The sequence below is a fragment of the Pseudopipra pipra genome, chromosome 20 (genome assembly GCF_036250125.1).
Source record: "Pseudopipra pipra isolate bDixPip1 chromosome 20, bDixPip1.hap1, whole genome shotgun sequence".
NCBI lineage: Eukaryota > Metazoa > Chordata > Aves > Passeriformes > Pipridae > Pseudopipra > Pseudopipra pipra.
The window spans coordinates 4,903,353-4,930,333 of record NC_087568.1 but is presented as its reverse complement, the minus strand read 5'-3'; the positions used below and the strand labels follow the sequence as shown (position 1 = coordinate 4,930,333).

At 58.2% G+C, this 26,981-nt stretch overlaps 1 protein-coding gene across 1 annotated transcript in view; it reads left to right on the top strand.

Moving 5' to 3' along the window:
• Positions 1-26,461, top strand: part of LAMC3 (laminin subunit gamma 3) — a 31,218-nt gene extending 4,757 nt beyond the window's left edge. The window contains exons 2-32 of the mRNA XM_064676875.1: positions 1,447-1,558; positions 4,590-4,764; positions 5,077-5,212; positions 7,086-7,671; positions 11,261-11,565; positions 11,751-11,881; positions 12,745-12,911; positions 13,290-13,478; positions 13,657-13,774; positions 13,851-13,949; positions 14,160-14,296; positions 15,750-15,866; positions 16,173-16,368; positions 16,598-16,710; positions 16,974-17,192; positions 18,932-19,120; positions 19,203-19,448; positions 19,782-19,935; positions 20,049-20,191; positions 20,273-20,451; positions 20,543-20,681; positions 21,157-21,362; positions 21,623-21,699; positions 21,814-21,948; positions 22,227-22,359; positions 22,464-22,625; positions 22,835-22,937; positions 23,050-23,249; positions 23,376-23,522; positions 23,720-23,819; positions 24,463-26,461. Of these exons, the coding sequence (XP_064532945.1) occupies positions 7,299-7,671; positions 11,261-11,565; positions 11,751-11,881; positions 12,745-12,911; positions 13,290-13,478; positions 13,657-13,774; positions 13,851-13,949; positions 14,160-14,296; positions 15,750-15,866; positions 16,173-16,368; positions 16,598-16,710; positions 16,974-17,192; positions 18,932-19,120; positions 19,203-19,448; positions 19,782-19,935; positions 20,049-20,191; positions 20,273-20,451; positions 20,543-20,681; positions 21,157-21,362; positions 21,623-21,699; positions 21,814-21,948; positions 22,227-22,359; positions 22,464-22,625; positions 22,835-22,937; positions 23,050-23,249; positions 23,376-23,522; positions 23,720-23,819; positions 24,463-24,707 (4,722 nt within the window). The 5' untranslated portion in view covers positions 1,447-1,558; positions 4,590-4,764; positions 5,077-5,212; positions 7,086-7,298 and the 3' untranslated portion in view covers positions 24,708-26,461. The remainder of the gene's footprint in view (positions 1-1,446; positions 1,559-4,589; positions 4,765-5,076; positions 5,213-7,085; positions 7,672-11,260; positions 11,566-11,750; positions 11,882-12,744; positions 12,912-13,289; positions 13,479-13,656; positions 13,775-13,850; positions 13,950-14,159; positions 14,297-15,749; positions 15,867-16,172; positions 16,369-16,597; positions 16,711-16,973; positions 17,193-18,931; positions 19,121-19,202; positions 19,449-19,781; positions 19,936-20,048; positions 20,192-20,272; positions 20,452-20,542; positions 20,682-21,156; positions 21,363-21,622; positions 21,700-21,813; positions 21,949-22,226; positions 22,360-22,463; positions 22,626-22,834; positions 22,938-23,049; positions 23,250-23,375; positions 23,523-23,719; positions 23,820-24,462) is intronic.
• Positions 26,462-26,981: the final 520 nt, after the last annotated feature.

The window sequence follows — 26,981 nt, the reverse complement described above, 5'->3', positions numbered from 1 at the left end:
GGTGAGGGGGGGCAGCGGTGCCTCCCCCAGCTCCATCGTTATCAGCAGCCCCTAAAAGGGCTTTGGGCTGACAAAAGCTATCCCTGAGGGGGGGCAGGCACCCTGATCCCAGCCATCAGCCTGGGGGAACCCCGGCTTTCCCTGCCAGGCTACCAAGACCTCTCTGTTTAATTGCTGTATTTGCTGGAAAAGTGATGATGAATCCCAAAGCAAACTGCAATAGCAGCTGAGTTTATTGCAAGAGATTAATTCAGTGGTTTAATTGAAACTGCAGGAGCAGGATGGGAAAGCACCGGTGTGGGGCTGGGAGGAGGGGGGGTCAGGGTCAGCCCTGCTCAGCACCCACATCCACCCCTAACCCCTGCAATCATCGACACCCAAATTAGCAGATTTACTCCTCAGAGGCCTCCTCCATTGGCTGAGCGTCACATCCAGCATCCTAAAGCCCCAAGTCTCCTAGCAACTCCCCGGCACTGCCTCTGCCCACCCATTAACCCCTTCCCGAGCTCCCCCCGCACCATGTGGAACACCTGGTGCCTTGAAGGCGTCACTGCCACGCTGGGTGTGAGCAGGGCTTTGTGCAGCAAATAAATCTGCAGGATGCTGGAAGGATGCTCGGGATGGGAGAACTGAGCTGGGCTGGTTAGTCAAGACTCAGAATTTTTTATTCCAGGTGGCACAGAGAAATCCTTAGGTTTATGCATTGATGTCGTGGCAGTTTGGAAGGTTTTATCCTCCTGACTTGTGGAGGTGCTGGGAAAAGGTCAGGGAACCTCCAAATCATGGCCAGCTAGAGCAGCTCCCAGCTGGCATTGGCATCAGAGCACGAGCCAGCCTCTTCTTCCCTTTTCAAGAGTAAATCAATGACACCATTTCTTTGGGAATAGGATGGAAGGGAAATTTTCAAGGAAAATGGCCTTGAAAGTGTAAAATCACAGCAGGAGATGGTGTGATGCCCAGGCCAGGGCTGGAGGGAGTGAGGCTGCTTTTTGGTTTGGATGTCCAATACTTCCCTGGTTTTGCCTTTAGAGATCAGAAGCATGGAAAAAAGGGCTGGAAAAAATAGTGAGTTTGCTCTTTGAAAAATAACAGTTGACATGAAAAAAACCCCAAACAAGTTTGGTTGTGTTTGTTTTTTGTTTTTTGGGTTTTTCTTTTTTTTTAACTATCTTAATATTTATAGACTGGGAAATGTGTCCAAAGATCATGTGCCACTGAAAAGGATAAATCACTTATCTCACTTTAATGTGCTTTGTTGGGCTTTATCAGAAACATTGTCATAAAATCACCAAATTGAAATTTTAAATGGGGAGAGAGAGGAGATATCTGGAGGGTTTGTTCTTGCTTCTGTTCCCTTATTGCCAAATAAAATACAATTAAAGCAACGTTTTCCATGCCAGCCAGCACAGCTAACAGTGCTTTTCTGACGGCACTTTTTTCTGTCAGCCAATGAAAATAAATGATGCAGGATTACCAGGGAACATCCAGGCTCCGTGGCTGGAGGGGGATGCGGAGCAGCAGGCATTCCAGTTTGAAACAGAGGGATTTTATTCCCGCGGTAAGTGGAAATCTCCAGGGATGTTACCCACAGAGCTCTCTGCTGCCGCCTGGAGCGATGCTTCATCTTTCGTTCTCTCTCCCAGCGCTTCCCAGTCTAAACTAAGTCCTTGGCACAGCCCCTGTCTGGGGGTGCTAAATTAACTCAGGACCCCCCTCGCAGCAGTTTTGGGGTGACTCCAGCCAGATCACGGTGGGTCTGGTCCCCCTTAGGGCTCACTCCCATGCCGGGGGCTACCGGCAGCTTAGCTGCTGACTGCACCGAAATCCCCGTGGTAATTGGATGAGGGCACTGGTTTCCATGAGAATATTAAATCAGAGCCCCAGCCCCGATCCCGGGAGACACGCTTGGGAATATAAAGACACGGTAGCTCACGTTATAGAGGAGTTATTTCTCCTGCTTTAAAGTCAAAGGTACCACAGCAACTTATTTGTCACAGAGTGTATTGGAGCATCTCTGATTGACGGGAGGGAGGGGGAAGGGGAAGGCCGAGGGGCTGAGCACTCACAGCTCATCACAGCGATGGGCTTTTGGGGATCTTTGAAAAAGCAGGCTCAAAAAGTGGTTAAGTGCTTTCTAAGCCTGCTTTTCCAAAGCCCCCTGAGAGCCCATCACCAGCACTTTCTGAGCTTGCTGTTCCAAGGCCCTTTGAGAAACCATCACTGTGAAGAGTTGCAAGTGCTCAGCCCCTCTCAGGGGAGAGCCTGGGGGGGTGACAGCAGCCACAAACCTTTGTGGCAGAGCTGATGCAGGTGTCCCAGTGCTGCAAAGGTCCCGGGGGCTTTGTGGGCAGGAGCTCAGTGCCACCATCCCGAGCTCACTCCACTCGGGACTGGTACAGGGAATCACTTAGGAAATGAGGGGCTCCAGCACCCTCCCACTTATCAGTTTATCAGGGTCTCTGGTTGTGGTGACCATCTGGTGGCATCTGCTGCTGCTCAGCTGACACCCAGCCTCCTGGTGAAGGGGATGCTCTGGGCACCTTGCGGGCGGGGATATGCAGGGGACATGTCCAGAGACCTGGCACAGGGTTAGGGGCAGCCACGGCAAGCACATCCCATGGCTTCCACGGGGACAGATGGATACCATGGATGGATGGAACAATGGATGCTTGGGCAGATGGACATCTCCCCACCCACAGCAGGGAGGCAGGGGAGGACAGACAGACAGACAGATGTTCCTCCTTAGCCAATGGGGTGCCCTCAGGTGATGCAGACAAGCCCATTAAAGGGGTTTATCAAGGGGGTCGGGGCTGGCAGGAGGCTGCTGGTTTTATCTGAGATGCTGCTTTTGGGCTGGGAGAGCCTAAGCTCCTGCTCATTAATTAGAAAGGCTTCAAGGAGGTTTGTACTGGTTGGCCTCACTCGTGAGCAGCCGTAATATGATGAGTGATTAGGGACTTTGAAGCTTTTTAGCGGGTGTCATTAAGCTGCTGATGAGCTCAGGCGGTGAAAGGGCCTTTTTGGCTGTGCCTGGAGCTGGCTGGTCCTACTCTGACCCAGCCCTTCCTCCTGTTGTGGTCCCTGACCTCCTGAGCCTGATGAGATGGGTGAAGTGTGTGTTCTGGGGACAGCAATGGCTCATCTGTCACCCTGTGTCCTTGGGCTGGGTCAGATCTGGTGTCATTCAGCTCATCAGTGAGATGATGAGCTTGTAGTCATGCATGAGTGAAGCTGAGATGTTACTATTTTTACTGTCTGCCAGGTATTGAGAGAATTTGGGGATTATTAGCTCTGAAAAGGTGACTTCTAAACCATTTGTGCATCAGGGGAGAGAATTGTGATATGTATCCTGGCAATTGTTTTGGGACAGAGTTTGTTTCCCAGTTATGGGTTTTCCCTACTTGTCTGGGCACTGATGGTGAAGCCTTCTTGCTCAGGGGACACCCTCTCAGGTGGCAGTGTCACTGTCCCATCCTCCTTGTGCTTCCTGATGCCCCCAAGGGCTGCGGCAAGGCAGGGACAAAATCTGCTGGATTTTCTCTGCCCTCCCTCATCTTCTCCCGCCTGCCTTGGCAAAACTTCCTGCTGCTCAGCAGCATCCTGCCCCGCCGTGGTCTGGTTGGCATCACTAGCGCTGTATTTACAGCAGTGTTAATTAAATACTTTCTGCAATCAGCGCCACACATGACCCTGCTCCCCGAGCCGGGCTGGGCTGTAATGTGCCATCATCGAGTGAGAACATGACTGCTGCCATCCCAGGGAATTTCTAATAGAGATTTACTCATCCCAAGCCTCTCATTTCTCCATTTTGTGACATTTTGCAAAGTTCAGGTTTACAAAATAAGCCGGTGCACACGAGAGCAGCTCCAGCCGTTATTTATGCTGCACATCCCATTCCCCCTCCATGGGGTCTTTTTCCACAGTGAGCAGAGTTAGGGGGTGGGCTGGCAGCTGCCCTCTCCTCCCCTCTGCCCAAGAGGCTGCTAGTTTTAACAAGGAGCACCCCATCACCCCAGATGTCCCTTCCTCTGTGTGCTGGGAGAGTGGCAGAGTGTTGTGGCTGTGCCCTTTGAAATGCTCCTGGCATTGTGCAGCTGAACCTGCCTCCAACCCCCATTCCAGTCCCAGGGTAAAGGATGGGATGGGAGAGGGATCTGGTCACAGTCTAGGGGCAGGCCAGGTAGGGCTGCTGCAGTTTTGGGTTGTGATTTGGGATGCTGAGCTGCTCTGCTTTTAAAAATAAGCTTGTGCTGAAAGCTGGCGGGGAGTGCGGGTGCGGAGGCAGCAGCTGCCAGCAGAATCCCATTAGTGTGCCACAGCCTCCCAGGTCTCAGCTGTGGGCAGAAAAGCCCTTTTTGGCAAATCACCTGTGGTAGGAGCTGCCCACTCTGTGAGAGAGGCAGGCTGTGTGCTCAAAGCCAGGGATGGGGAGAAGGTGTCCATCCCAGAGCCTTGTCCCTCCATGGCACAAAGTGGTGGCCAGTGCCTTTCTGACCTGCTCCTGTTTAACCTGAGCCCAGCTCCCATCGGTGCTGGGACCTGGGGCAAACCCCTGAGTGACCAAACTTCCTTCTCCTCCTCTTCCTCAGGAAGACACTGGCCATTCTGTCTTCACCAGTGCTACAGCAAGGTCAGCTCATCCCTTCTGGAGAAGGTTCTGCTGGAAACCAGGGTGTGCCCATCTCAGAGTATCACTCCATATGCAAGTGGAATCAAGGGCACCAACCCAGGTCCCACACAGCTCCATGGGGTGGATGGGGGCAGGTAAGTGGGTGGTGGCACCCAGTCCTGTGCACCCTGTTGAAACCTGGCCGTGTTGCCAGCCTGGAGCTGGGCTGTGGGAGATGGGGGGCTGTGGGCTCCGGCACACCTCGCTCCTGCCCCACGCCTGCCTTGTCAGGTCTGATCACGAGAAGGATCAGTCGGCCCTGCTCCTTGCTCTCCCGATTTAATTAACGGGCCTTTCATCTCTACCCTGAAGGAATCTGCTATCTTCTGTCTTCTTAATTAACGTTCATTAAGCAAATCAGAAGAACATTTTCTCCTCTCCGCCTCCACGGCTTTTAACCCTTGCAGGGTTCCAGGTCCCCCTCATCCCAGGCTCCTGGGCAGGTTGGTGTGTCATCACAGACTTGGTCACCACGTCTCTGCCACACTTGGACCAAAGTCCTGGGGCAGCAGGTGAAGTCTCTCCAGGTACAGAGAACTTCAGGTGAGGTTGGGCTTTGCTACACCAGTTGGGCTAGGGGCAAATCCCAGCTCTGATCACTCTTAGGACACTCTTGTTCAAGATCATCCATATCCCTGGAAGACAAGGGGTTTCCATATCCAGCTTTAGCTCTACTTCATATCCAGGGGTGAAGTTCACCCATGGCACAGGTGCTTGAAGGTTTTGCTGTGAGGAGCCACCATCCAAACCTGGTAGGAATCACAGTGCAAGGAAGGTGTGTCCTGTGGGGGCCATTCCTGCCATTCTCTTGCAGAGTAACATTAGATGTGAAGGGGAATCTCCTTGTGCAGGCAAGAGGCACACTTGTGCCCAGCACCTGACAAGATGAGGGGCTCGTTCAGCCCGGGGTGCAGCTGAATCCGTCTAGGGATGTGCAGCTCCCACTCCAGCTGCAGCATTACCACTGCTGAGCACAGCAGTGTCACCACCAATTGCCATCAAGCCCTGGCCCTGTGGGCCATCCCCCCATGCTGGGTGGGCTGTGCTGGAGGAGGAGGTGAGGTTGGGGTGCTCATCAGCTTTGCCTGAATCCACTGTACATCCCGTGGGCACAGACCAAGCCCCCACTACATGGTCTCATCACTCTCTAACATGGACCCCTGTGCAAGAGGGGATGACCTGGGCAGGGAAATCATCTCCTCTGTGTGTGTAACATCCAAGGAGGAGGAAGCAAACCCATGACACAAGAGAGCATCTCCTTGCCTCAGCAGCAAGTGGAAAGCAAAACATCTGGAAAACCTCATCCCTGCAGAATGCAAATCTGCTTAAAACTGGTGGCAGAGATGTGCGGGGCAACTCTTGAGCTGAAAACCCTTCTCCTTCTCCCTGGAGGTTGACAGTGTGTTTGCCACTGGCCGCCCATTCCCAGGCAGCTGCTGCAGAGCTCCTCAGTGCTGGGAAATTCACCCTTCCCAGCGGGGCTGGCTCTGGCTGTCAGAGCCTGGGTCAATATATGATAATGGGGCTTTGAAACGGCGCTGCTGCGGGAGCCGCTGCCCAGGACTCTGATTCACAGCTCCCCTCCGGTGCTTTCTCCCGCAGTGTGTACGGGGAAGGAGAATAAAATAAATAAGAGTGGAAGGGAAGGGGAAGAAGGGAGCTTAAATTATAAATGAGAGCTAAGTTTCCAAGGCCCCTGTGGGCAGCTCAGTGAAGCAGCGTGGGAGTCAGAGGCAGCGCTCCCCCTGTGCACCTCTCTTTTGCAAACACACCTCCTGTGGAGTGTGGGGAAGGGTCTGCCCAGGGGCATGGCACTGTGCCAGTCTGCCTCTCCCCCTATTTGCTGTCACCCTCCTGCCCCCATGAGTCAAATCTGGAAGGTGCCATGGTCCCCAGAGGGATTCCCTTGGCACAGACTATAATTAGGATTAGCTGAGAGCTGTTAATGAGGCATGGTGATGATTGGGTTTTGCTACCCTGTGGAGGCATCTCCACAGGGATGTGCCCTCACCCTGGTCAAGGGGACTGGGCTGGTCCATGGCAGCAGGCAGAGATGGGACCCCCACTCGTGGGTGCTGGTGTGGAGGCATTGAAGGGAGTGTTGCAGACCCACAACCCAGCCAGGCTGGTGTGAGTACAGGAGCATTGGCATCCCATAAATCAGTGTCAGGGGAGAATAGGGTGCTGGGTCTGCTCCAAAGCCTTTCACTCACCTCTTTTTGATTTTGGGGCTGCAAGAAAAGTGGTGACCACCACCAATTTAAGGAAAAAAGCTACAGGTGAGGCATGTTCCTGGGGCTGAGAAATGGAGGAGCTCTGCTCCATCCACGCAGCTGGAGGTGCAAATCCCCCATCCCCAAAGCAACGGGGCCGGGATGTATCCCACTGGAGGGTCCTATCCTGCCCATCCCCACAGCCTGAGGACGAGGATGGCCTGCGGTGATACCAACCCCACAGCTCTGGCTCACAGACGAAGATTTCGACATTCCCAGCAGCTTCCACAAGATGGACCTCGGAGCGAGAGGAGGTGCCGGGTAAGGGGACCCGTCCCGTCCCATCCCATCCCGTCCTGCCTGCTCCCGCCTTGCCATCGGGAGGAGGCTCAGAGTCCAGCCAGGCGAGCCCCGGCATGGCACGGCCTCCCGGGCTCTGCCTGCTGGCCCTGCTGGGGCTGGGGCTGGGGGCGGGGGGCTCGCCCGCCTGCTGGGACCCCCGGGGGCAGCCCCGCCGCTGCATGCCCGTCTTCGAGAACGCCGCCTTCGGCCGGGCCGCCCGGGCCACCAACACGTGCGGGTCGCCCCCGGAGGACTATTGCCTGCAGATGGGCACCCGCCACGACAGCGCCCTGTGCCATCGCTGCGATGCCGCCGACCCCCGGCTCCACCACAACGCCTCCTTCCTCACCGACTTCCACAGCCAGGAGGAGAGCACCTGGTGGCAGAGCCAGTCCATGGCCTTCGGCATCCAGCACCCCAACTCCGTCAACATCACCCTCCACCTCGGTAAGTGCCAGCAGTGATGTTGGTGAGGGGCACCGGCTGTGGGGGCATCGAGATCTGGGTGCAGAGATGGGGGGGAAAGGGTGGATGCTCCTGCATCTGGTAGCTCTTGGTGCTGGTGCTGAGTTAAGGACAGGACCTTCCCCAGGTCTTTTAGGGGGTGCAAGGAGGGAGGTGCCCTCTGCAAAGCACTGAAAGGACCCAGGGAGGGTCTGCCCTGTCCATCAGCCCTGGTCCTTCATGGGATGAAGATGCCAGCGGCTATGCCTGCCTGTGCTGCTTCCCAGCCTTCCAAGACCGGGATGCCTGCCCTTCTTTTCATCCCCGGCTGCTTTTTACTGGTTATGGAGGTCTGTGGAGCAGGAGGTAGGTGGTTCCTACCCCTGGGAGAGCTTTGCCCAGGACGAGTGAGCACGACGGGTGCCAAGCCCCTGCCGTTTCACCCCCTGCATTGCTGAGGGTGCCCAGTATATCTCGGGGTGCAGAGCTCTGCACACATCGTGCAGTCCCAGTAGGTTTCCCCAGCTGGAATCCGCCCCTCTGTGTTTTAAATACTGTGCAAGCCGCCTGCTTGGAGGGTGCTTAAAACCCACGGGGCATGCCTGGCATTTTAAAAAGGTTTTATAACATTTTCCTACCATCTAAACTATCCTGGCTGTTGGCCAGCGCTGTAAAATCTTCATTCTCTGCAGTCTCCTGCCATCTGCATGCCGAAGGGGGGTAGTGGAGGGGCTGCGGCTGGAGCTGATAAGGGGACAGCCCAGCGAGGTAAGGGGACAACTGAGTGTTGGTGTGGCCCAGAGCCGTGCTGGTGGCACCCAGGCTGGCTGGGGTCGCCGTGGCGGTGGAGGGTCCGTGCCTGCCCCGGCAGTGACGCGGGCTCTGCCCGGCTGGGCGGAGGTCGCCGCTTTCCCAGCCCCCTGCGAGCGGGAGGACATCTGGGCTCCCCGCCGGGCATGAGAAGCGATGCCGGAGGAACCTGCCATCCCTGCTCCCGCTCCTGCCAGCCCTGTCCGAGGGGATCTGCCGGCCTCTTGTCCACTGTCAGATTGCCCCGAATCTATCTGTGGGTGTCCTGGGGCACAGACCACCCGAGTGCAGCCTGTGTGGCTGAGAAAGTGCCACCAGGCGAGTTTGTGGCCACCAATCCCAGCTTGGCGCAGCGACATGTGCGGGCTCCACAGGCCCCGGGGCTTGCTTCCCAGTCTCTGCCTTTCTTCCAGCTCTTCCCTGGCTCGTCTGTGGTGCCTGTTGGACCCTGCACTCGGGTTTCCTGTGAAGTCCAGTCCCTGTGCCCACCCTGCTGTGTCTATGTTAACACAGCCAAGGCTATAGAATTGCACCAAGCTCATCTTCCAACCCAGTCCCTGTGGCCCTTCCTGAGCTGGAGCGTTCTCTGCAAATGTCCCCTTCTCCTGCATGGCTCCTACATCTTTCTGGGCTAAAAAGTGCCATTTTGGTGCTTGGCACGTCACTGTCTGACTTTGCCAGAGCTGCCAGGCCCTGTTTCTGTCCCAGCTGCAGACCTTTTTATTGCTGCCTTAATGCTTTCACTTGGGTTAAGAAGAAAAAGCCTAACTGGCCCTGCAGCCTCCCCAGAATGAGTCCTTGCTCGTGAGCTCCACCGGGTAATGGGGTGTTTTAACCCCTGCAATGTGTCCCCTCAGCCTGCTTGTCTTGCTCAGACACACGTCATGTAGGTTCTCCAGAGTGGTTACCTGGGGAGCTTATTAAATAAGATATGGAATGAGTTGGACAAGAGCTGTGTTTACCTGCGTGCTGTTGATTGGCGTTAACTAGATTATCCTCCTTTAAACCTCTCTTCCCTGGGAGATTTCAGCCGTGCCGTTACAGTGCACTGGACTCAGAGCAGGTCGATCATCCCAAGTGTCCGTGGCTCCTGCACTTGCTCTGTCAGACGTCAGGGAGGAACCCAAAATATCCATGGCTTGCGAAGGCAACAGACATCAGGGCTCCTCAGGAAGCTCCCTGAATGTCAATGGCTCATTTTAGAGTGTCTAGATCAGGCAGCATCCGTGTCTGTGACTCTGCCTCTGATTTTCCTGTGGGACGGGAGCCCAGTGCTGAGGTTTTGCGGGGCTGGAGATGGCTGGGGACATGTAAGTGGTGCGACTGTCCCACAGGCTTCTCTCTAAAATCCTCTTGGAGCCCCCAGTGCTGTATGAGCTGCAGTTCAGGCTCCACAGGAGGCAAGGGAACACTTTGTTCAGGTTTTTCTAAGTAGAAATCGGCTGATTGAAAAACCTGTCTAGAATAAGCACACACTCCCTCAGGATGATTCCACAGGGAAGTGAGTCTCCTCCACCCCGGCTGGAGGCACCGAAATGGGGCTCCCCCAGCCTGGCTGACCCCTCCCCTCGAGCGAGGCCGCTTGGGGCAGAGGCTGTTTATTGACACAGCACTGAGCTCCCTTCCTCTCCCAGAGGAAACAGCTCTGGGAGGTGATGGCCCTGACCTCGCTGTTTTGGTAGACATCCCCCCTGGGACCCTGCTGTCTGGGAACCGGCGCCTGCCAGGCGTCCCCCCCCTTGCTCGGGGTGCAGGACAAGGGCACCCCTGCTGTCATGAGCCTGGAGGGGTCCCAGAGGGAGGGGAGAGGCACAGGGGAGCGTGGCAATGGTGGGACAGCCTGGCTGCAGACCCTTCTTGGCCCTCGTCACCTCCGGGTGGGCTGGAAGCGGGTCTGTCCCCAGCTCCAGGCACTGAGCCGGGCGCTCCCCGCATCCCTGATGGGATGCAGCTGCTTTTCCCAGCGCTGGTAGCCGACTGCCTTGGCTCCCCCGCAGCAGTCGCAGCACATACGCGACAGTATTCATATGGGCCCAATTAAAGGCTTGTTTTCCTAGTCCCAGAATAACCCCTATAACATTCCCAACTCATTATCTTTTCAAATAAAGCCAAAACCTTGCAGCTAATTGTTTTGTGCTGTCAGGAGTGGTGCTGTTATGGAGCAATCCAGGCTTTGAGCTGGTCCTTCATCTCTGGCAATTAAGAGGGTCTGATGTTCACTTTGGTGTTTTCTCTTCTCCTTTCTGCTAATTCTTTCAAGTGCTTTCAGAGCTCGCTGGCTGCCCCAGGGATTGGTGGCCTCTCTTTGTCTTCATCCCAGCAAACATGGCAGTGAGGCTGGGTCCTGGCACGCAGCTCCCTGGGAATCCCTGGGAAAGGGATTGGCCTTGACCCTTTCCAACTCTCCATCCCTGTGGCACCACTGCCCTGGGGACGCTCTCAGTGCTGTGGGCCTGACTCTCCTCCCTGCTGCTGGATAGAGCCTGGATTTGCAGTGACTCCTTGCCTATACAATCCACCAGTGCACCCACTCAAGGGGTGGGCGTTGCATTGGGGTGAGAACCAGTTTGGAGCTGGATGGAGCTGCATCATGGAGGAGCTGGTTAAGGGCAGCTGGATGGTGATTTCTTCTCTTCTGGCTGTGGTGTGGAGAGGGAGACAATGCAGTAGGAGCAGCGGGATGGCAGCAGCTGTGCAGGATGGGGCACTGGGATAATTTTTAGGCTGGTGGTGCCCATCGGGAGGCCTGGAGAGGGTCACAGCACGGTGGGTCTGTCCACAGGCAAAGCCTACGAGATCACCTACGTGCGGCTGAAGTTTCACACCAGCCGCCCTGAGAGCTTTGCCATCTACAAGCGCAGCCACGCCGAGGGGCCCTGGGTGCCCTTCCAGTACTACAGTGCATCCTGCGAGAAGACCTACGGGAAGCGGCCGCGGCAGTACCTGAGGCCGGGGGAGGATGAGCAGGTGGCCTTCTGCACTGATGAGTTCAGTGACATCTCCCCGCTGAGTGGGGGCAACGTGGCCTTCTCCACCCTCGAGGGACGGCCCAGCGCCTACAACTTCGATGGGAGCCCCGCGCTGCAGGTGCTGCCAGGGCGGGAGGGGGTGGGTGTATGGAGCCCCGGGGACTGAGAGCGCTATTGCACCCACGTGGGGTAATAGCACTGGTGATGCCCAGCATCCCTGTAGGGAAAGGTGCAGGATGAGTCCCAGCTGGGAGCTGGTGGCCCCAACCCCTTGACAAGGTGCATTTCCTGTGTCCCCTGCAGGAGTGGGTGACAGTCACTGACCTGCTAATCTCCTTGAACCGGCTCAACACATTTGGGGATGACATCTTCAAGGACCCCAAGGTGCTGCAGTCATACTACTACGCTATCTCTGACTTCTCAGTCGGTGGCAGGTGAGGGGCAGCCAGATTGGGGTGAGGGCAGGAATATGGGGACCTTCCTGGGGCTGTGGGGCTGGGGCAGCTGCTCCACACCAGTCTTATTTGAACTGTGGTTTTGGGAAACCTGCCCAGATGTGGCTTCCTCCATATGTAAACCAGAGCTGGAAATACAGAGATGGGTGATAAAACCTGGAGCCTCCCCAGTTGTACAGGAAGGTGGTCTTTTCCCCACAAACTCTTCTGCGTGTTCCACCAGCTTTATTTGCTTTGTCCCCTCCCAGCCCTATGGCTTCTAGTGACACCGGGGCTTGTGTTGCTCCTCCTGTGGCCCTGCTGGTCCCTGGGCATGGCAAAAGGGGTCCCTGTGGTTCTAGTGGAGCCGCAGCCTGAGGCTGCTGAGGCTGGTGGAGGAGCTTGGAGTCAGCATGGACACAGTCCGAGAAGCTGGAGCAGCTGCCTGTGGGAAGGGGGAGCTGATGTGGGTCAGAGATGCAGTTGGCACCCACTCGGTGCTGCCCATGGGCTGTGCTGCACGTGCCCTTCCCTAGCTGGGACGAGTGGGAAATTTCTCCATCCTGGAGGGAGCTGTCTGCCCTGGGCAGCAGGGCTGGGACCGCTCCCAGCTGCTGTCCCACGCTCGGGGTCAGCAGATGGAGCTGGTTAGCACAGGCCACCCTCGGCGTGTGACCTTCCGACTGGCCAGACTGGGATCACCTCAGGGACACCACGGGCGGCCTCAACACCAGCACAGCCTCGAGCTGCTTTCACCCCGTGGCCGGCCTGGCAGGGCCACACACAGCCTGGCCACTGTCCCCCTGCCACCACTGCCCACACGGAGCTCAGAGAGGCTCCCCTGTGCTGGGGTTTCCCCACAGGTGCAAATGCAATGGCCACGCCAGCGAGTGCGCGCCGGACGAGGCCGGGCAGCTGGTCTGTGTGTGCCAGCACCACACGGCTGGCGTGGACTGTGAGCGCTGCCAGCCCTTCTACCAGGACCGGCCCTGGGCGCGCGGCACCGCCGAGGCTGCCAACGAGTGTCTCCGTGAGTATCGCTCGGGCTGTCTCTGTGGTCAAGGTGTGTGGCCATACTGGTGCTGCACTGGCTCATCCAGAGGCTCCTGCCCTTCCTGTACAGGAAGAGAGCACCTGCTTGTAAGGGAGGGAGGGTTTGCACCCCAGGGCTTTCCCTCACAGCATCACCCTGTGGATTCCCCATTCCCTCACCCCGTGAGCACAGCCATCTGCTCCGTGCGTGGTGCTGCACCCACCTCTGCTTCCAGTGGCAGAAGCATTGCCGAAAGCTCACACTGCTGAGCCAAGCGGCCCCTCCGGCTCATCCGACCCCACAGGAGGTTGCTGTAACCCCTGGGTGAGCCCTGTGCTCCGCAGGTGCTCACCCCTTCTCCTGCCTTCCCCCCAGCTTGCAACTGCAGCGGCCGCTCCGAGGAGTGTTTCTACGACCGGGAGCTGTACCGGCGCAGCGGGCACGGCGGGCACTGCCGCCACTGCCGCGACAACACGGCCGGGCCCCACTGCGAGCGCTGCCGGCAGAACCACTACCGCTGGGAGCCACAGGCAGCCTGCCAGCCCTGCCACTGCCACCCCGCAGGTGCGTGGGGCTGTGCCCAGCTGGGCTGTGGCTGCACAACCCCTGTCCCAGCTGGAGTTAGCTGGGAGGGATGGTTTTGCTGGGTTCTCCCTAGCTCGAGGTTTACGCATTTGCTCCCACCCTGTGTCTCTGTTGAGTCCGTCCTGTTGAGCCTCAGGGCTGGCCGGGGTCCCCACAGGCTCCCTGCAGCCCCAGTGTGACAACTCGGGGACCTGCCTCTGCAAAGCCAACGTGACGGGCTGGAAGTGTGAGCGCTGCAAGGACGGCTACCACAGCCTCAGTGAAGGTGGCTGCAGGTGAGGAGGAGCCTGGCCCTGGGCAGGAGCAGCGGGATGGAAGCAGGGCTCACCTCATGCCTTCATCTCCATCCAGACCTTGCACCTGTGACCCAGCGGGCAGCGTTGGGACCTGCGACCAAAACACAGGGCACTGCACCTGCAAGGAGAGGGTGGAGGGGCACTTGTGCAACAGGTAAGCACCACGGCCCTGGGATGGGGACAGGACCACTGTCTCTTTCCAGTCTGGGATTAGTGACAGGACTTGGTGGCAAGATTGTGGGGCTGCATCCCTCTGGACCTCTGGGACCGGGTACACAAGGAGCTGCCACCAGTGTCCCACCCTGGGTTCCCTGCAGCTCTGCCTGCCCTGTGCCACCTGCTCCCATTTCCTCCCTGTGCCCAGGTGCCAGCCAGGCTGGTTTAATCTGCAGCCCCACAACCCCATTGGTTGCACCAGCTGTTTCTGCTACGGCCACTCCACCGCTTGCACAGCAGCCGATGGATACGAGGAGACTCACATCCGCTCCGACTTCAGCCACGGTACCGACCACTAAGCCCTGGGTGAAACAGAAGGCACAGCTGTGCCACCTCTAGCCAAAAAAGCTTGGGAAGGGTTGGGCTGAGCACCCCTCTTGGGGCTGAGCATTCCCCTTTATGGCTAACTAGTGGTGATGGCCAGTGGGGATTTTCTCTGGCTTGCCCCTATTTTACTGTTAAACCTTTGCTTTTGCCCCCAGCTTCATGGGGATGGAGGGGCTCTCCCTGGCTCCTCATCGTATACCTCCATGTCAACCTGCTCCTGGGGCTGTGCATGGCTCAGGGAGGGCTGTGGGGCCAGGCATGGCTGCCCCACAATACCAGTGACTGCAGGAGCACTAAAAACAGCTCAGAAAGTTAAAATCTAAAAGGATGGAGCCTGCTGTGAACTTTCCCCTTTATTCCCTCCTCTCCCCACTCTCGGCTGGTATGTGGCAGGGTGGCTGGGAGAGCAGGATGGGGTGCTCTTTGCCTGGCTGCAGCCAGGGCTGGATGTGTGCGGGATGCTCGGGGAAACCCTGCCATCTGCCGCACATCCCGGTGTGTGCAGCCCTGCTGCAGGGACACCGCAGCTCTCACCGCAAGTCCCTGCTCACCAGGACTCCCCCCCTGCACCCTGCAGGGATGAGCACCCACGGCAGGCACCCCCTGTCTGCCTCGCCTGTCCCCTGCCGAGCAGATGGATACGAACCCGCCAGGCACGGGTTGATCCTGATTGCAATTAAGCCACGCTGCCAATTGCTGTACTGCTGGAATGTCTTCCACGGCCTTGAAACAGAGCCAGGCTTTAAATCAAGTCCTTTTTTCCACCCTTTACACAGCTAATCTAGGGCTTTTCCTTTTGGGACTGGTTTAGCAAAGCCCTGGGCTGAGATGTAGCCATGACACCCTCCTAAAGCCCCACTCCCCAAAGCGCCCCCCAATCTACAGTGGAGCTGGATCAGATGGAATTTTCCTGTCCTGGGTGAAAGAGTCCAAACTGGGGATGATTTGATAGCTGAGCACAGCCCACTTGAGAGCTGGGAAGGGATTTCCAACTGTTTGTCCTGCAGGGCTAGAAGAAATAACCCTAGGGAATGGGGGAGAGTTTAACTGGCTTCTGAAGGAAACCAACTTAATGCAATTATGCCCCATCTCTCTCTGGGTTTCTCCAGCATCTCTCTTTAGGTTTCCTGCACTCTCCAGCCCACAGTAATGTTAGCAATGCAGCACAGGCAGAGAGGCAAAAGTTTAAAGATAATAACTTCCTCCAAATCTAAAAAAAATAAACAGATAGGGGCTGGCTAGGGCCACCCTCTAGTGCATGAGAGCACAGAGTCCGAGTGGAACAGGGTGTTACAAAGTGCTGGCCCCTTCCAAGACCCTGGAGAGCCTGGGGAGGAGGGACACAGCCCCTGAAAGCAGCACCTTACTGGTGTCCCTTTGGTGAACGTTGCCACTGTGTGCTGTCACACAGGGCTGGAGGGCTGGGCTGCCACAGCTCCAGGCACCACAGACCTGCCCCTGCACTGGGCTGGCAGGGAGATCTTCACCGAGTGGGATGGAGAGGAGCCGGTGGATTTTCGTGCACCAGGTACTGTGTGTGCTGGGTCCCTGGGGTGCTGCTCTGCCGTGAGGACCCCCTGGTACTCTCATGGGGTGTCCCACTGCTATGCTGCTGTGTGAGGCACTGGGCTCCATCCCAGAGCTGAGCATGTTTCAATAGTACAAGGTGGTGGGGAGGTTTGGGACAGTGGATCTGCCTGGGAGGGCAGGTTGGAGCTGGCACTGCCCTAGGAGGGTGACTCTGGCTCCTGATGATGCTCGTGGGAATAGGACTTTCACCAGCAGAGCTGGCTCCTCCACGTCCTACAGACTTTGCTCCTCTCTCCCTTTGCAGAGAAGTTTCTGCAGAACCAGCGCCTCAGTTATGGGCAGCTCCTGTCCCTGCTGTTGGGAGTGGAGAACAGGACAGGGACAGAGCTCGGGATGCCTCTGCTCCAAGTCCAGCTGGTTCTGGAGGGTGAGGGGATGAAGATCACCATGCCCAGCAGCAAGAGCCAGCCCCAGCATGGAAAGCAAGCTGTCACCTTCAGGTACGTGTCACAGTGCTTTGGGGAACCTCAGTGGGGTTTAGGGCAGAGTGTGTCTGATCTTGTCTGGGCTGCCCTTTGCTATGGGGTTCAGCCCCACTCCCTGCCCCCATCAGGGATTTAACTGTGCTCCCATCGCTGTGCCTGGGTCCCAGCCAGGGAGCCAAGCTGTCCTGCAGCACGTGGCTCTCAGACTGGCCCTGTCCTTGCTCCCATGCTCCTTCTCCAACAGGCTGCATGAGGCAGAGGAGGGTGCAGAGCCTTTGCTGTCAGCCTTCAGCTTCCAGCGCCTGCTCTCCAACCTGACCGCCCTCCGGCTCCGTGTGAGCCGCGGCCCCATGCGAGGTGGGTGGTCTACACTCAACATTCCCACAGGGACCAAGCTGGGATGAGCCGGGGACACCAAAGCAGCAGCAGACTCTCATGAACGAGAGGCACTGCAGGGGGTGTGTTGGAGCAGGGGCTGGCTCCTCTCTGTGAACACCCCTGGGCTCTCCAGAAGGTGTTTTGGTGTCTCCTATGCCTGTCTGGAGCACTTCCAGGCAGGAATTAGAGAGCCGAGCATGGGATGTGCCATCCCATCCTCAGGCCGCTCTCCCCTCTCGCAGGCAGGCTGTCCCTGAGCGAGGTCCAGCTCACATCTGCCAGCCCTGGGCTGGGGACACGGGCGGGCTGGGTGGAGGAGTGCACGTGTCCCACGGGCTATGCCGGGCAGTTCTGCCAGTCCTGCGCGCCCGGATTCAAGCGGGAGATCCCCTTCGGAGGCCCCTTCGTCAGCTGCGTGCCCTGCGCCTGCAAGCAGCACGGGGACTGTCACCCCCTCACAGGTGTGCACCCCCTGGCCCCTCCACTCACCCCGTGCACGAGTGACAAATCCATGTCTGTGCTTGTTCTGAAACCGTCGGTGGGGGTTGCTGTACCCAAAATTTGCAAGTCGAGTTGCTTGTAGGGACTGGGTTTGTAGCTGCAAAGACAGAGATAATTAATGAAGTGCAATAACGGTGGTAACTTATAATTAGAGGGGCATTTTTCATGGCACTATATGACCTTTAAGGAGGAGAAGGGAAGGGTGCTCATCCTCAGAGGAGTGTGGGAGCAGAGGTCAAGGCAGCAGAGAGGCAGAGGATTTTGCCAGGCTGGGTCTCACAGGCAGCATTGCTGCCCGATGGGTGGAGCAGGACTGGGCACAGCCCTGGAATCTGCAAACTGGGGGTCGACCTGAGCAGAGAAACAAGGAAAAGAGCAGGAAAACACATCAGTGCCAGGCTTGTGGGAAGACACGGGAGGAGCTGGCCCTTGTGCTGCCAGCCTAAGCCCTGTTCTGCCTCCAGATCCAGCTCAGAGGTGTGTGACTGCAGCAGGGACTGCAGATGAAGGGAGGAAAAAGCCAAAGCAAAGTCTTTGGGGCAGTATGGCTGTGTCTGGGGTGGTTCACAGGGTGCTGTCACTCACCTCTGCTGCCAGACAAAGTGTCTGGGTGGCTTTGGATGGGGAAGGGGAGCAGGATTGCAAACAGCTGCCATGGAGCTTGAGGTGGCCGTGTGAATCCAACAGCAGCCTTGCTGCTGTCAGCCCCAAGGAAATGCAGACCAGAGCCCTGTGGGGCTCATGAGGTGCTGCCGTGCTCCCCATCCCCTGCAGACAACAGCAGCTCCAACAAGTGCTGGAAAGAGCTTGGAAACACAATGATGCATTTGTTACCTGGAGATCCTGGATAGAGGGGAGCTCCTGGGGGTGGTGGCAGCTCTGCAAACTTGCCCTCATCTCACAGAGCCGGGGCTGGCGCCGCTGCACAATCCCCAGGGACGGGGCCAGGCTTTTGATGTCCTGGCCTGGGCTCTGCCAGCCTGCGCACTTCCTTTAGTTTATTTTTCCACTTCTTCCTGCCACCCGCTTTTCCTTTCTTTTCCTTTGTCTGACTGCCTGGAGGTGGGGAATATGGAAAAAACACCCATTCCCTCCTGCGCAACATTCCTGGTATGACCTGACCCCACAAACTGTGGGGGAAAATCTTCCCTGTAGCTCCTCCTCTCCCTAGTGAAGCAGAGCATCTGCCTGGAAGTGGGGATTCCTTGAGCACCCTTCCTCATCTTCCTCCTCCTTCTCCTCCTCACAGCCGATTTCGGCAGGCTGACTCACCAGCTCGGATTGCCCTGGAGGAGATGCTCCCCAGTGGGTGCCGGGACGGCTGCTTGTGTTTTCCATGACAGGCTGGAAAGGACGTGTCTCGTTGCTGAGAAATGTGTTGTTGATTATGGCAGGCGCCGACAGCCTCCACACACACACTGATGGTGCTGCCTGTGCCAGCTCTGCCTTGTCCCTGCGCAGCTGTGTCCCCTCGTGTCCTCTCCAAAACCCTTGAGCAAGGACAAGGAAGAGAGGGAAAATGTTCTGAGCACTGGCTGGAGATGTGCAACCCCGGCACGGTCCTTTGGCTGGAGCTGCACATCCCTCTTGGCACCCTGTGTGCCACACTCGGCGCTGGGCTCTCCATCCCTCCCGCGGTCCCCGCTGTTATTCGGGGCTGGGTTTTTGCAGACCCTCAGCTCTGTTTTTCTCCCCACAGGGCACTGCCAGTGCTTGCACAACACAGAGGGTCCCTCCTGCGAGCGCTGCAGCTCCGGGTTCTATGGCAACCCCTTCATAGGGCGCTTTGATGACTGCAAGCCGTGCCCCTGCCCCGGAGGTTCACCCTGCACCGAGGTGCCCAGCAGTGGGGAGGTGGTCTGCACCCACTGCCCCCCGGGGCAGAGAGGTGAGGCTGGGGGTGGGTGGGCATGGGAGCTGTGGGCAGCACCGACACGGACAAACCCTCCCCATCTTTTCACCTTCCTCAGGGAAACGCTGTGAGCTCTGTGATGATGGGTTTTTCGGGGACCCCCTGGGGCAGAGGGGGCCTGTGCATCCCTGTGAACCCTGCCAGTGTCATGGGAACGTGGATCTCAATGCCGTGGGGAACTGTGACCCCGTGTCTGGCCGCTGCCTGCGCTGTGTGTACAACACGATGGGCGAGCACTGCGAGAGGTGCCAGCCAGGCTTCTACGGGGACGCGCTGGCTCCCAGCCCTGCTGGGAAATGTGCTCGTACGTACAGTCCTGGGGACAGCTCACTTGCAGCCAAAATCCTCCCAGCAGTGGAGGCAGAGGGTGGAAGGGGGATGCCCAGTGAGTCCAGGGGGTGATAGATAGTCCAGGTTAGCCCCAAATGCTCTGGAATGGGATTTGTCCTCTTTTTCCACTGCGATCTGTCCCTGGAGATACTCTGGTCTGCAGGGGCTCAGCCTCTTGGAGTCCTGTTTGATGGGGGGACGTGACTCTCCACATTGATGGCAGGGGGGGCCCAGCCCCAGTGTCCCATCCCACAGTCCTGTCCACCAGCTCCGTGCTGGGATGTAGGTGCTATTTTGTCTCCCACAGCTTGTGATTGCAACCCCAGCGGTTCAGACCCGGGGCTGGAGGGCTGTGATCCTGTCACGGGCCAGTGCCACTGCCTCCCACACGTGACGGGCAGAGCCTGCGGGCACTGCCAGCCTGGCTACTATGGCCTGGAGCCCGCCGTGGGGTGCAAGAGGTATGTGGGGCACAGCTTGGGGCTGCCAGGGGCAGGGTGGCCCTGTATCCCCGGCTCTGCTCTCTGGTCTTTGGGTCTATTTCCTGCTCATGTCCCCCCACTTCTCGTGCCAGCTGTGAGTGCCACCCGACAGGGTCGCGTGACAGCGAGTGCCACGCGGTGACGGGGCAGTGCTCCTGCCAGCCAGGTGTCACGGGGAGGCAATGTGACCGCTGCCACCACGGCTTCTTTGGCTTCTCTGCCAGGGGCTGCCGAGGTAATGGGGGTGGGGACTGCGCCTCGGTCCCTAAAGCAGGGCTGGCAGGCACAGTATGACACTTCTCTGCCACTGCTGCAGCCTGCAACTGCTCCCCGCTGGGCTCCGTGACCCCACAGTGCCACGAGAACAGCACCTGCCTCTGCCGCCCCGGCTTCGTGGGCTACAAGTGTGACCGGTGCCAGGCCAACTTCTTCCTCGACCCTCTGAGCTCCCACTGCCAGCAGTGTCCTGCCTGCTACGGGCTGGTGAAGGACAAGGTACAGCCCGTGCACTGCCGAGGCGGGCACAGCACCCCAACCCCTGCCCTGCCTTACTGTCCCCCCATGTCCCCCTGTGTCCTGCTCGCAGGCTGACCAGCTGAAGGCCAGGCTGCAGGAGATGGAGGAATGGCTGCAGAAACCAGGCTGTAATGCCCACCCAGGCCAGTCTCTCATGCTGGGGGATGCACCCCGGGGAGATGGGCTGCCCAGCCCACACCTCCTGCAAGGTACAAGGGACACTCCTTTTCCCCATGTCCTGCAACGTATAGAGGACTCCTCTGCTCCTGCACCGTGGAGGAGCCCCATATGACCCCTCTGGGTACCCTCTGCTCCTGCAGGGTGGTGTGACATGCTGGGTGGGTGCAAGGAGTTCCTGGGTCAGCGCTGAGCTCAATGTGGGTGATGGGGTGACCCAGAGGGCAGCGCAGAGGGGGGGATATGCCTTTTTGGGTAGGACAGAGCACTGCAGGGATGCTTGCACCCATGAGGTTTTGGAGCAGGTGGTGATGGGTGCTACTGAGGGCTGAGCACCAACACATGGGTGCCTTTTGGGTGCTGCACATGTGGGTCCCTCCTGAGCACCAGGAGGGACTGTCTTCCCCTTTCCTTAGCAGGTGGGAGGGAGGGCGTGGGGCAGCCCCACAGGCAAGCAGGGAGTCCTGAGCACCTCTATGGAAAACGAGTTGCTCGTGCTGCTCACAGGTGCCTGGGCCACCCTGTTGGCACAACTGGGGCAGCTGGCAGGGGCTCTGAACACCGCACGAGGCCGTCTCACCAATGCCACCCAGGCCACCAGCTGCTCTGGCCACGGATCCGCCAAGACCTGCATCCTGCTGTCAGAGATCGGGGCCGTGCTGCAGTCGGCACAGCAGGAGATCCTGAATGCTGCAGACACCCTGGCTACCACGGTGAGCTGGGCTCCTGGGGGGGCTGCTGGCAATCCTGGGGGGCAGGGGGATGTGCCCCCAGGACTGGTGGGGTGGGATGTGGATGTGACCAGCACAGTGGGTGAGCAGGGGTCTGTGTGGGTATAACCCTCCTTGCAGCTGAGTCAAGAGGAGCTATTTTCCTTGCCCCAGCCCTTTTGGAGGTTCTTGGTGCTGGGCTGGTGGGGCTTGAGAGTCCCTGCTCCTTGCCATGGTCTCACTGCTACTGTTTGCATTTTAAGGAGATTCCCCCGGAAATCCCTCAGCAGCCCACAAACTGGAGCCACTGGGCACTGGAGGCACGGGCTCTGTCCCAGAGGTACGGCTGCAACAAGCAGACGAGGTGTCTGCCCAGCCGGGGGTGCAGGGAGGCCGCTCCTTTCCCAGGAGGCCAATCCTAATATCATGTCTCTGAGTGTCCTTGTCCTTGCAGCCACGAGGGCGCTGTTGCAGAGGTGGAAGCAGTGGTCAGGAGAGCGCTGCGTGCCTCCAACGCCAGCTCCGAGCTCCTGCGGAGTCTGCTGGAAGGGAATGTGACGCGGGACGCGCAGCGTGAGCTGGAGGCTGGGTGAGGGGCTGGCAGGGCACCACAGCTCCTTGCCTCTGGCCAGGTCCCTGTTACAGGACTCGATCACAGTGATTTGGCATCTGCCCAACAGGGACGTGCTGAGCCCTGTCAAAATCATTGCACCACAGTGTTGCCAAGTAAAAAGACAGGGTGCTCTATATTGTGGGTATTTCAGGGAAAACCCCCAGCCTTTCCTGCTACATCTGTGTCTGGGGCCAGATCTCCCTCTTTTGAGGGACCAGAGGGCCTGGGCTGACAGCAGCATCCTGTCCACATAGGTACGAGGAGATCCAACGGGCCCAGGAGGAGCTGGGTGTGGGCATGGAAGAGGCCAGGAGAGCTTTGGCAGCCATGCAACAGGCAAACGCAGACATGGCCAAGAAACTTCTGCAGGTGGCTGCTCTGGGGCAGGTGAGCAGCACCCAAGCTACAGCTGGTAAACCTACTCCCTGAGCAGTGCTGCCTCCTGGGCTGGGAGATGCTCTCATAGAGCTCTGGCATTCCTGACCCCACAGCAGGTACTGCCAGTGCAAGCTGGAGCCCTGGCACAGGACCTGGCAGTGCTGGAGCAGGCAGCAGCAGCCCAGGAGCTGTTGGCTCAGCAGGCTGTTGAGACATCCCACACACTGGCAGCTGGATTGCGCCTGGAGCTGCAGAGGACTCATGGCTTTGAGCAGGTAATTGCTGCTCACTTGCATGGGGAGCCCCACCCCTGCTGCTCCAGCGACAGGAGGGACTGTGCCTACAGCCAGGGAAAGGATGTTTTGGGAGACATCTCCCCTTGGGCTCACGTGTCTCCCGAGGAGCTCACATGCCAGATGGGAGCTGGCTGAGACCCACATTTCTCAGCACTCCTCAGCCTCACTCCTTCCCTCTCCTCTCCCAGCTGCGGGACCGGGCTGGCTCTGCCCGTGACACGGCCACCTCGGCTGTCTCACACGGAAAAGCTGTGCACTCTGATGCCAAGTCCCTCCTGGCCAGCTTGGAAGGTAAAAGGCACCAGTCAGAGCATGTCCAGCCACAGCTTGGCTCTCACCACACTGGCTCTGGGTGCCAAGGGGAGAAGAGGACAGTTTGGTGACAGCCAATTTGTCCCCACAGGCATGAGGAAGATGCTGCGGCATCGGAAGGGCCCGGCTGCCCTGAGGAGGAGGATGGCCACTGTGCGGAACAGGGTTTTGGTGGACGCCCAGAAGAAGATTAAACAGGCAGAGAAGACACTGGGAAACTCCTTGTCCCTCTCCATCAGAGCCCAGAGGACAGCTGGAGAGGCTGAGAAAGTCTCTGAGGAGAGTGCCAAGGTCTGAGTGGGGTGTGGGGAACTGCTGGGCATGGCCAGGCTGGCAGCCACCACAGGCAGAGCCCAGCCTGCTGCAGGCAGGGCTGCATGTCCCCAGGTGACTGTCCCCACCTCCATCCCTTTGCAGAGGGCACGGGCTGTGCTGCAGGAGAGCAAACAGGCCCACAAGCACGCCAGACAGCTTGCCAGGCGTGCCAACGAGACCCAGCGGGAGCTATCCCAACAGGAGCACATGGCTGAGAAGCTCAGGGGGGACCTGGAGGAAGCACACCAGGTGAGTTGGGTGCCCTTGGGCAGGTTGTGTCCTCTGGAGCCTGGACAAGCTTTGCCCACAGCCCAAAGCAAAGGGAACAACACAGCTTTTTGGATCCACAGTATGGGTAATGCCTTGGGGATATTCCTGGGATCCCCTTTCCCATCCAGCCAAGGGTCAACAGGGTCCCTGATCTGGGTTTCTCTTTCTTTTGAAAGGTGGGGACAGAGGTGAGTGAGATGGCAAAAAGTCTCCAGGAAGCCCGGGGCTCACTCATGTCAGACATCGAGACCCTGAACAACCTGCTGAGCAGCCTCGGTGAGACCCGGGTGGGAATGGCGTGCAGGTTCCCAGGGAAGGGCTGGGTCCTTGGGGGCCCAGGGCTCTCCTGATCACTGATGCTGGGTCTCCTTCTCACCAGCCATCCAGGCTGAGCTGGGTGCTCTTTGGCTGAGATCAGCCATGGTCTCAGCAAAACTTCTTGAAGGTTCATGTCTTCAGGAAAACCCCCATGAAGAATGAATGTGTGTGCTCATGCCTGGTGTGGGGACACTGATCTCCCTTGGCACCTTCAGAAGGAGCAGGGCTGGGTTAAGGGCTCCCTTTGGAGCTGAGGGATGTACTGGGCTGGGTTCACTCCTTGTTGCCGGTTGGATTTGCTCCAGCTTCTCCTGCTTTGATCATCTGGGTACAGTTCTGAGTACTCCAGGAGTCTTGCATCCAAGAAATTTTGCAAAAGGGTGGACATCACCCATTTGTAAGACAGACGTGCCCAGGCCCTGCCTGGAGCCACAGTCCTGTTTGCTTATCTGTGATCACTGGGAAGCTGCAAAGCCTCCATGCCCTGCTGCACCCGCTCCCTATAGCTTGCCTGGTGCCAAGGGTCTGAGCCCCTGGAGTATGTCCAGAACCTCTCCTGCCCAGCTGCCTGTTCTCATTCATGTCCTCTCCCCTTGTCCAGGCAACCTGGAGCAGGACATGGAGGTGGAGGCGGTGCTGAGTGCCGGGCAAGTGCAGCTGGAGCGGCTGTGGCAGCGCCTGGCCACGCCGGGCTCCCTGGCAGGCCAGCTCAGCCGGCTGCAGCAGGAGGCAGCCCGGCAGCAGGAGAAGATCCAAGCATTCGAGAGTGACTTGGCTGAGATCCGGGCCGACAAGCGGAACCTGGAGGATATTTTGCGGAGCCTCCCCGAGGGCTGCTCGAAGTGACCAGTTGCTGGCTGCTGCCCTATCCCCTCTGTGCCCCCTGCACAGGGAAAGGCAGAGGGAAGGACACCCTGTGTTAACCAGCATCAATCTCTCCCACTGCTACTCACGCTGCCCTCCACAGAGTATCACACCCCAGGTCTTTATCTGTTACCAGTTCAGGCTCTGCATTCCGAGTGCTCTGCAGCAAGACTCCAGCCACCAGCTCCCCTTGGGATGGGGGAACAACCAGCTACCAGGGACCACCAACGTTTCTGTGCAGGATATTGAGCCATCACAGGGCTGGTTTCTCACCATGGAGTGAACAAAGAATCATCACAGATTTCCTCCATCTCTCCTTCCCCACCACAGCATGGCACACTGGGCAGGGAGAGCTTATCAAGTATGTAACATATCCAAGCTGTAACACCCAGCAGTCCCTCCTGCCCCAGGAGATGAGAGAGGCTCTCACCTGCTGCACAGTGCCTTGCAGTATCGTGCTCATGTGCTGTGGTCATAGAGGTGCAGAAAGGAATCCTGGTGAAGCGAGGCAGAGAGCTCCTCACCGGAGGGCATACAGCTTGTCTGCTTTCCAAGGGAAGGGAGGTTGCAGCAGGCAGGGATCAATTAACAAGCAGAAGCAAAGCTGGACCCTTACCCAGCTCCTGGCAGGCAGGTGGGGCATCCTCTGCCTGCTGCAGGGTAAGAGCAGGTCAGCTCTTGCTGTTCCCCTGCTCCAGGGTAGCACAACACTGCTGCTGCCTACAGCTCCTTGTGTCCTGTCCCATTCCTCCTGGCTTACTGGATACCACCAGGCCTTGCTTTAAACCAGCCCAACATCTGCAATCCCAGGGGCTGGGTGGCACAGGCACCGGGCTGAGAGGTGGGAGAGCTGCATCACCCACAGCCCCACATCAGCACCTGCGCCCCCTCCCCACTGGGAGGAGCTGGCTAGTGGCACCAGGCTGTGCAGCCAGCACAGACTGGATGGGGAACAGCTGGACACCAGCTCCTGCCAGTGTCACTCCCACGAGGTGGCAGAGGTCGGTGGCTGTATTGCCTTTAAAGGAAAGGCATGTGTGTTCCCCTGTGCTCCCATGAGGGCTGGGCTGTGTGGCCACACAGGCAGGTCCTGGCTCAGCCCACCCTGTGCTGGCTGTGCCCTGACTCCAGGTAGATGAAGTCATTCCCATAAGACCAAAAACAAGTCCCCAGGCTGGAGCAGGTTTCACTTTTTAACCAGTTTTACCTGTGTTTTTTCTGCTCACAGTGCTGGAAATCAGGTTTGCTAAAGTCTTGTGTAATTTATGTAAAATTGCTGCCATAGATGTTGAATTCCCCCAGCAACATCTTCAGTGTGTCCAGTGGCCTGAAAGGGACATGGGATTTTCGTACTGAGAACAAACCCTTTGCCTTCATCATTCTGCACAAAAGCTGCCCAAGGAGTGGGGTGCCAGAGCAGCAGGGGTGTAATGGCAGGGTCTCCCCTCCCTCTGCCCAAGAGCAGCTCTGGGAAAGCAAAACCACAGAGCAGTGAGAGCAGTGTGATCCGTCTCGGCCAGAGGCAGGGAGCCACGGCCACTTACTGTCTCCCTGGGAGGACAATTATACATCTCCGGTGAACACACAAATTTGCTGCTGTTACAGAAATGTCAAGCCTCTGCCGTGTGCCTGCTGCTGAAGATGTTCATGCTCCCTCCTGCTCTCCCCGGAATTCTGTGTTTTTAGCTGGCAACACCTGCCTAGAGCTGTATCCATTAAAAATCCTTAATATAACACACAGCTGCCCAACCAGGGCATGCGAAGGTGAGAGGGCAAACGCTGTACCTGCTCTTGCTGCTTTGGAAGAGCAGGGGTTGAAATGCAGCTGAATTTGGAGGGGTGAGGGGCGAACATCTGACAGCTCCTGCTAAACACCACTTTAGTACATGTTCCTAACATAAGGTGTCAGGCTGAGATCGCGGGGGCGATCGCCACAGCAGCTCCAGGTCGGGACACGCATCAGCCCGGCTGTGGCTGTCCCTCGGTCCATCCCTTTTCCCGCTGCTCGCGCTCCAGGGTCTATCCAGCAGCTGGAAGCGTATCGCCCCACGGGGCACCGGCGGGGAGCCGCGGCGCGGGGATGCCCATCCCGGGGTGGGGATGCCCATCCCGGGGCGGCTGCGGAGCGATGCCCGATGGGCAGAGGGGGCCGGTCCCTTCCCCGCCGCGGGGAGCCCGCGGGCGGCGGTGCCTCCCCACCGCGCTCGGTACATCGAGCCCCCCGCGGGTCCGCGCTGCCCTCCCGGCGCGGGGCAG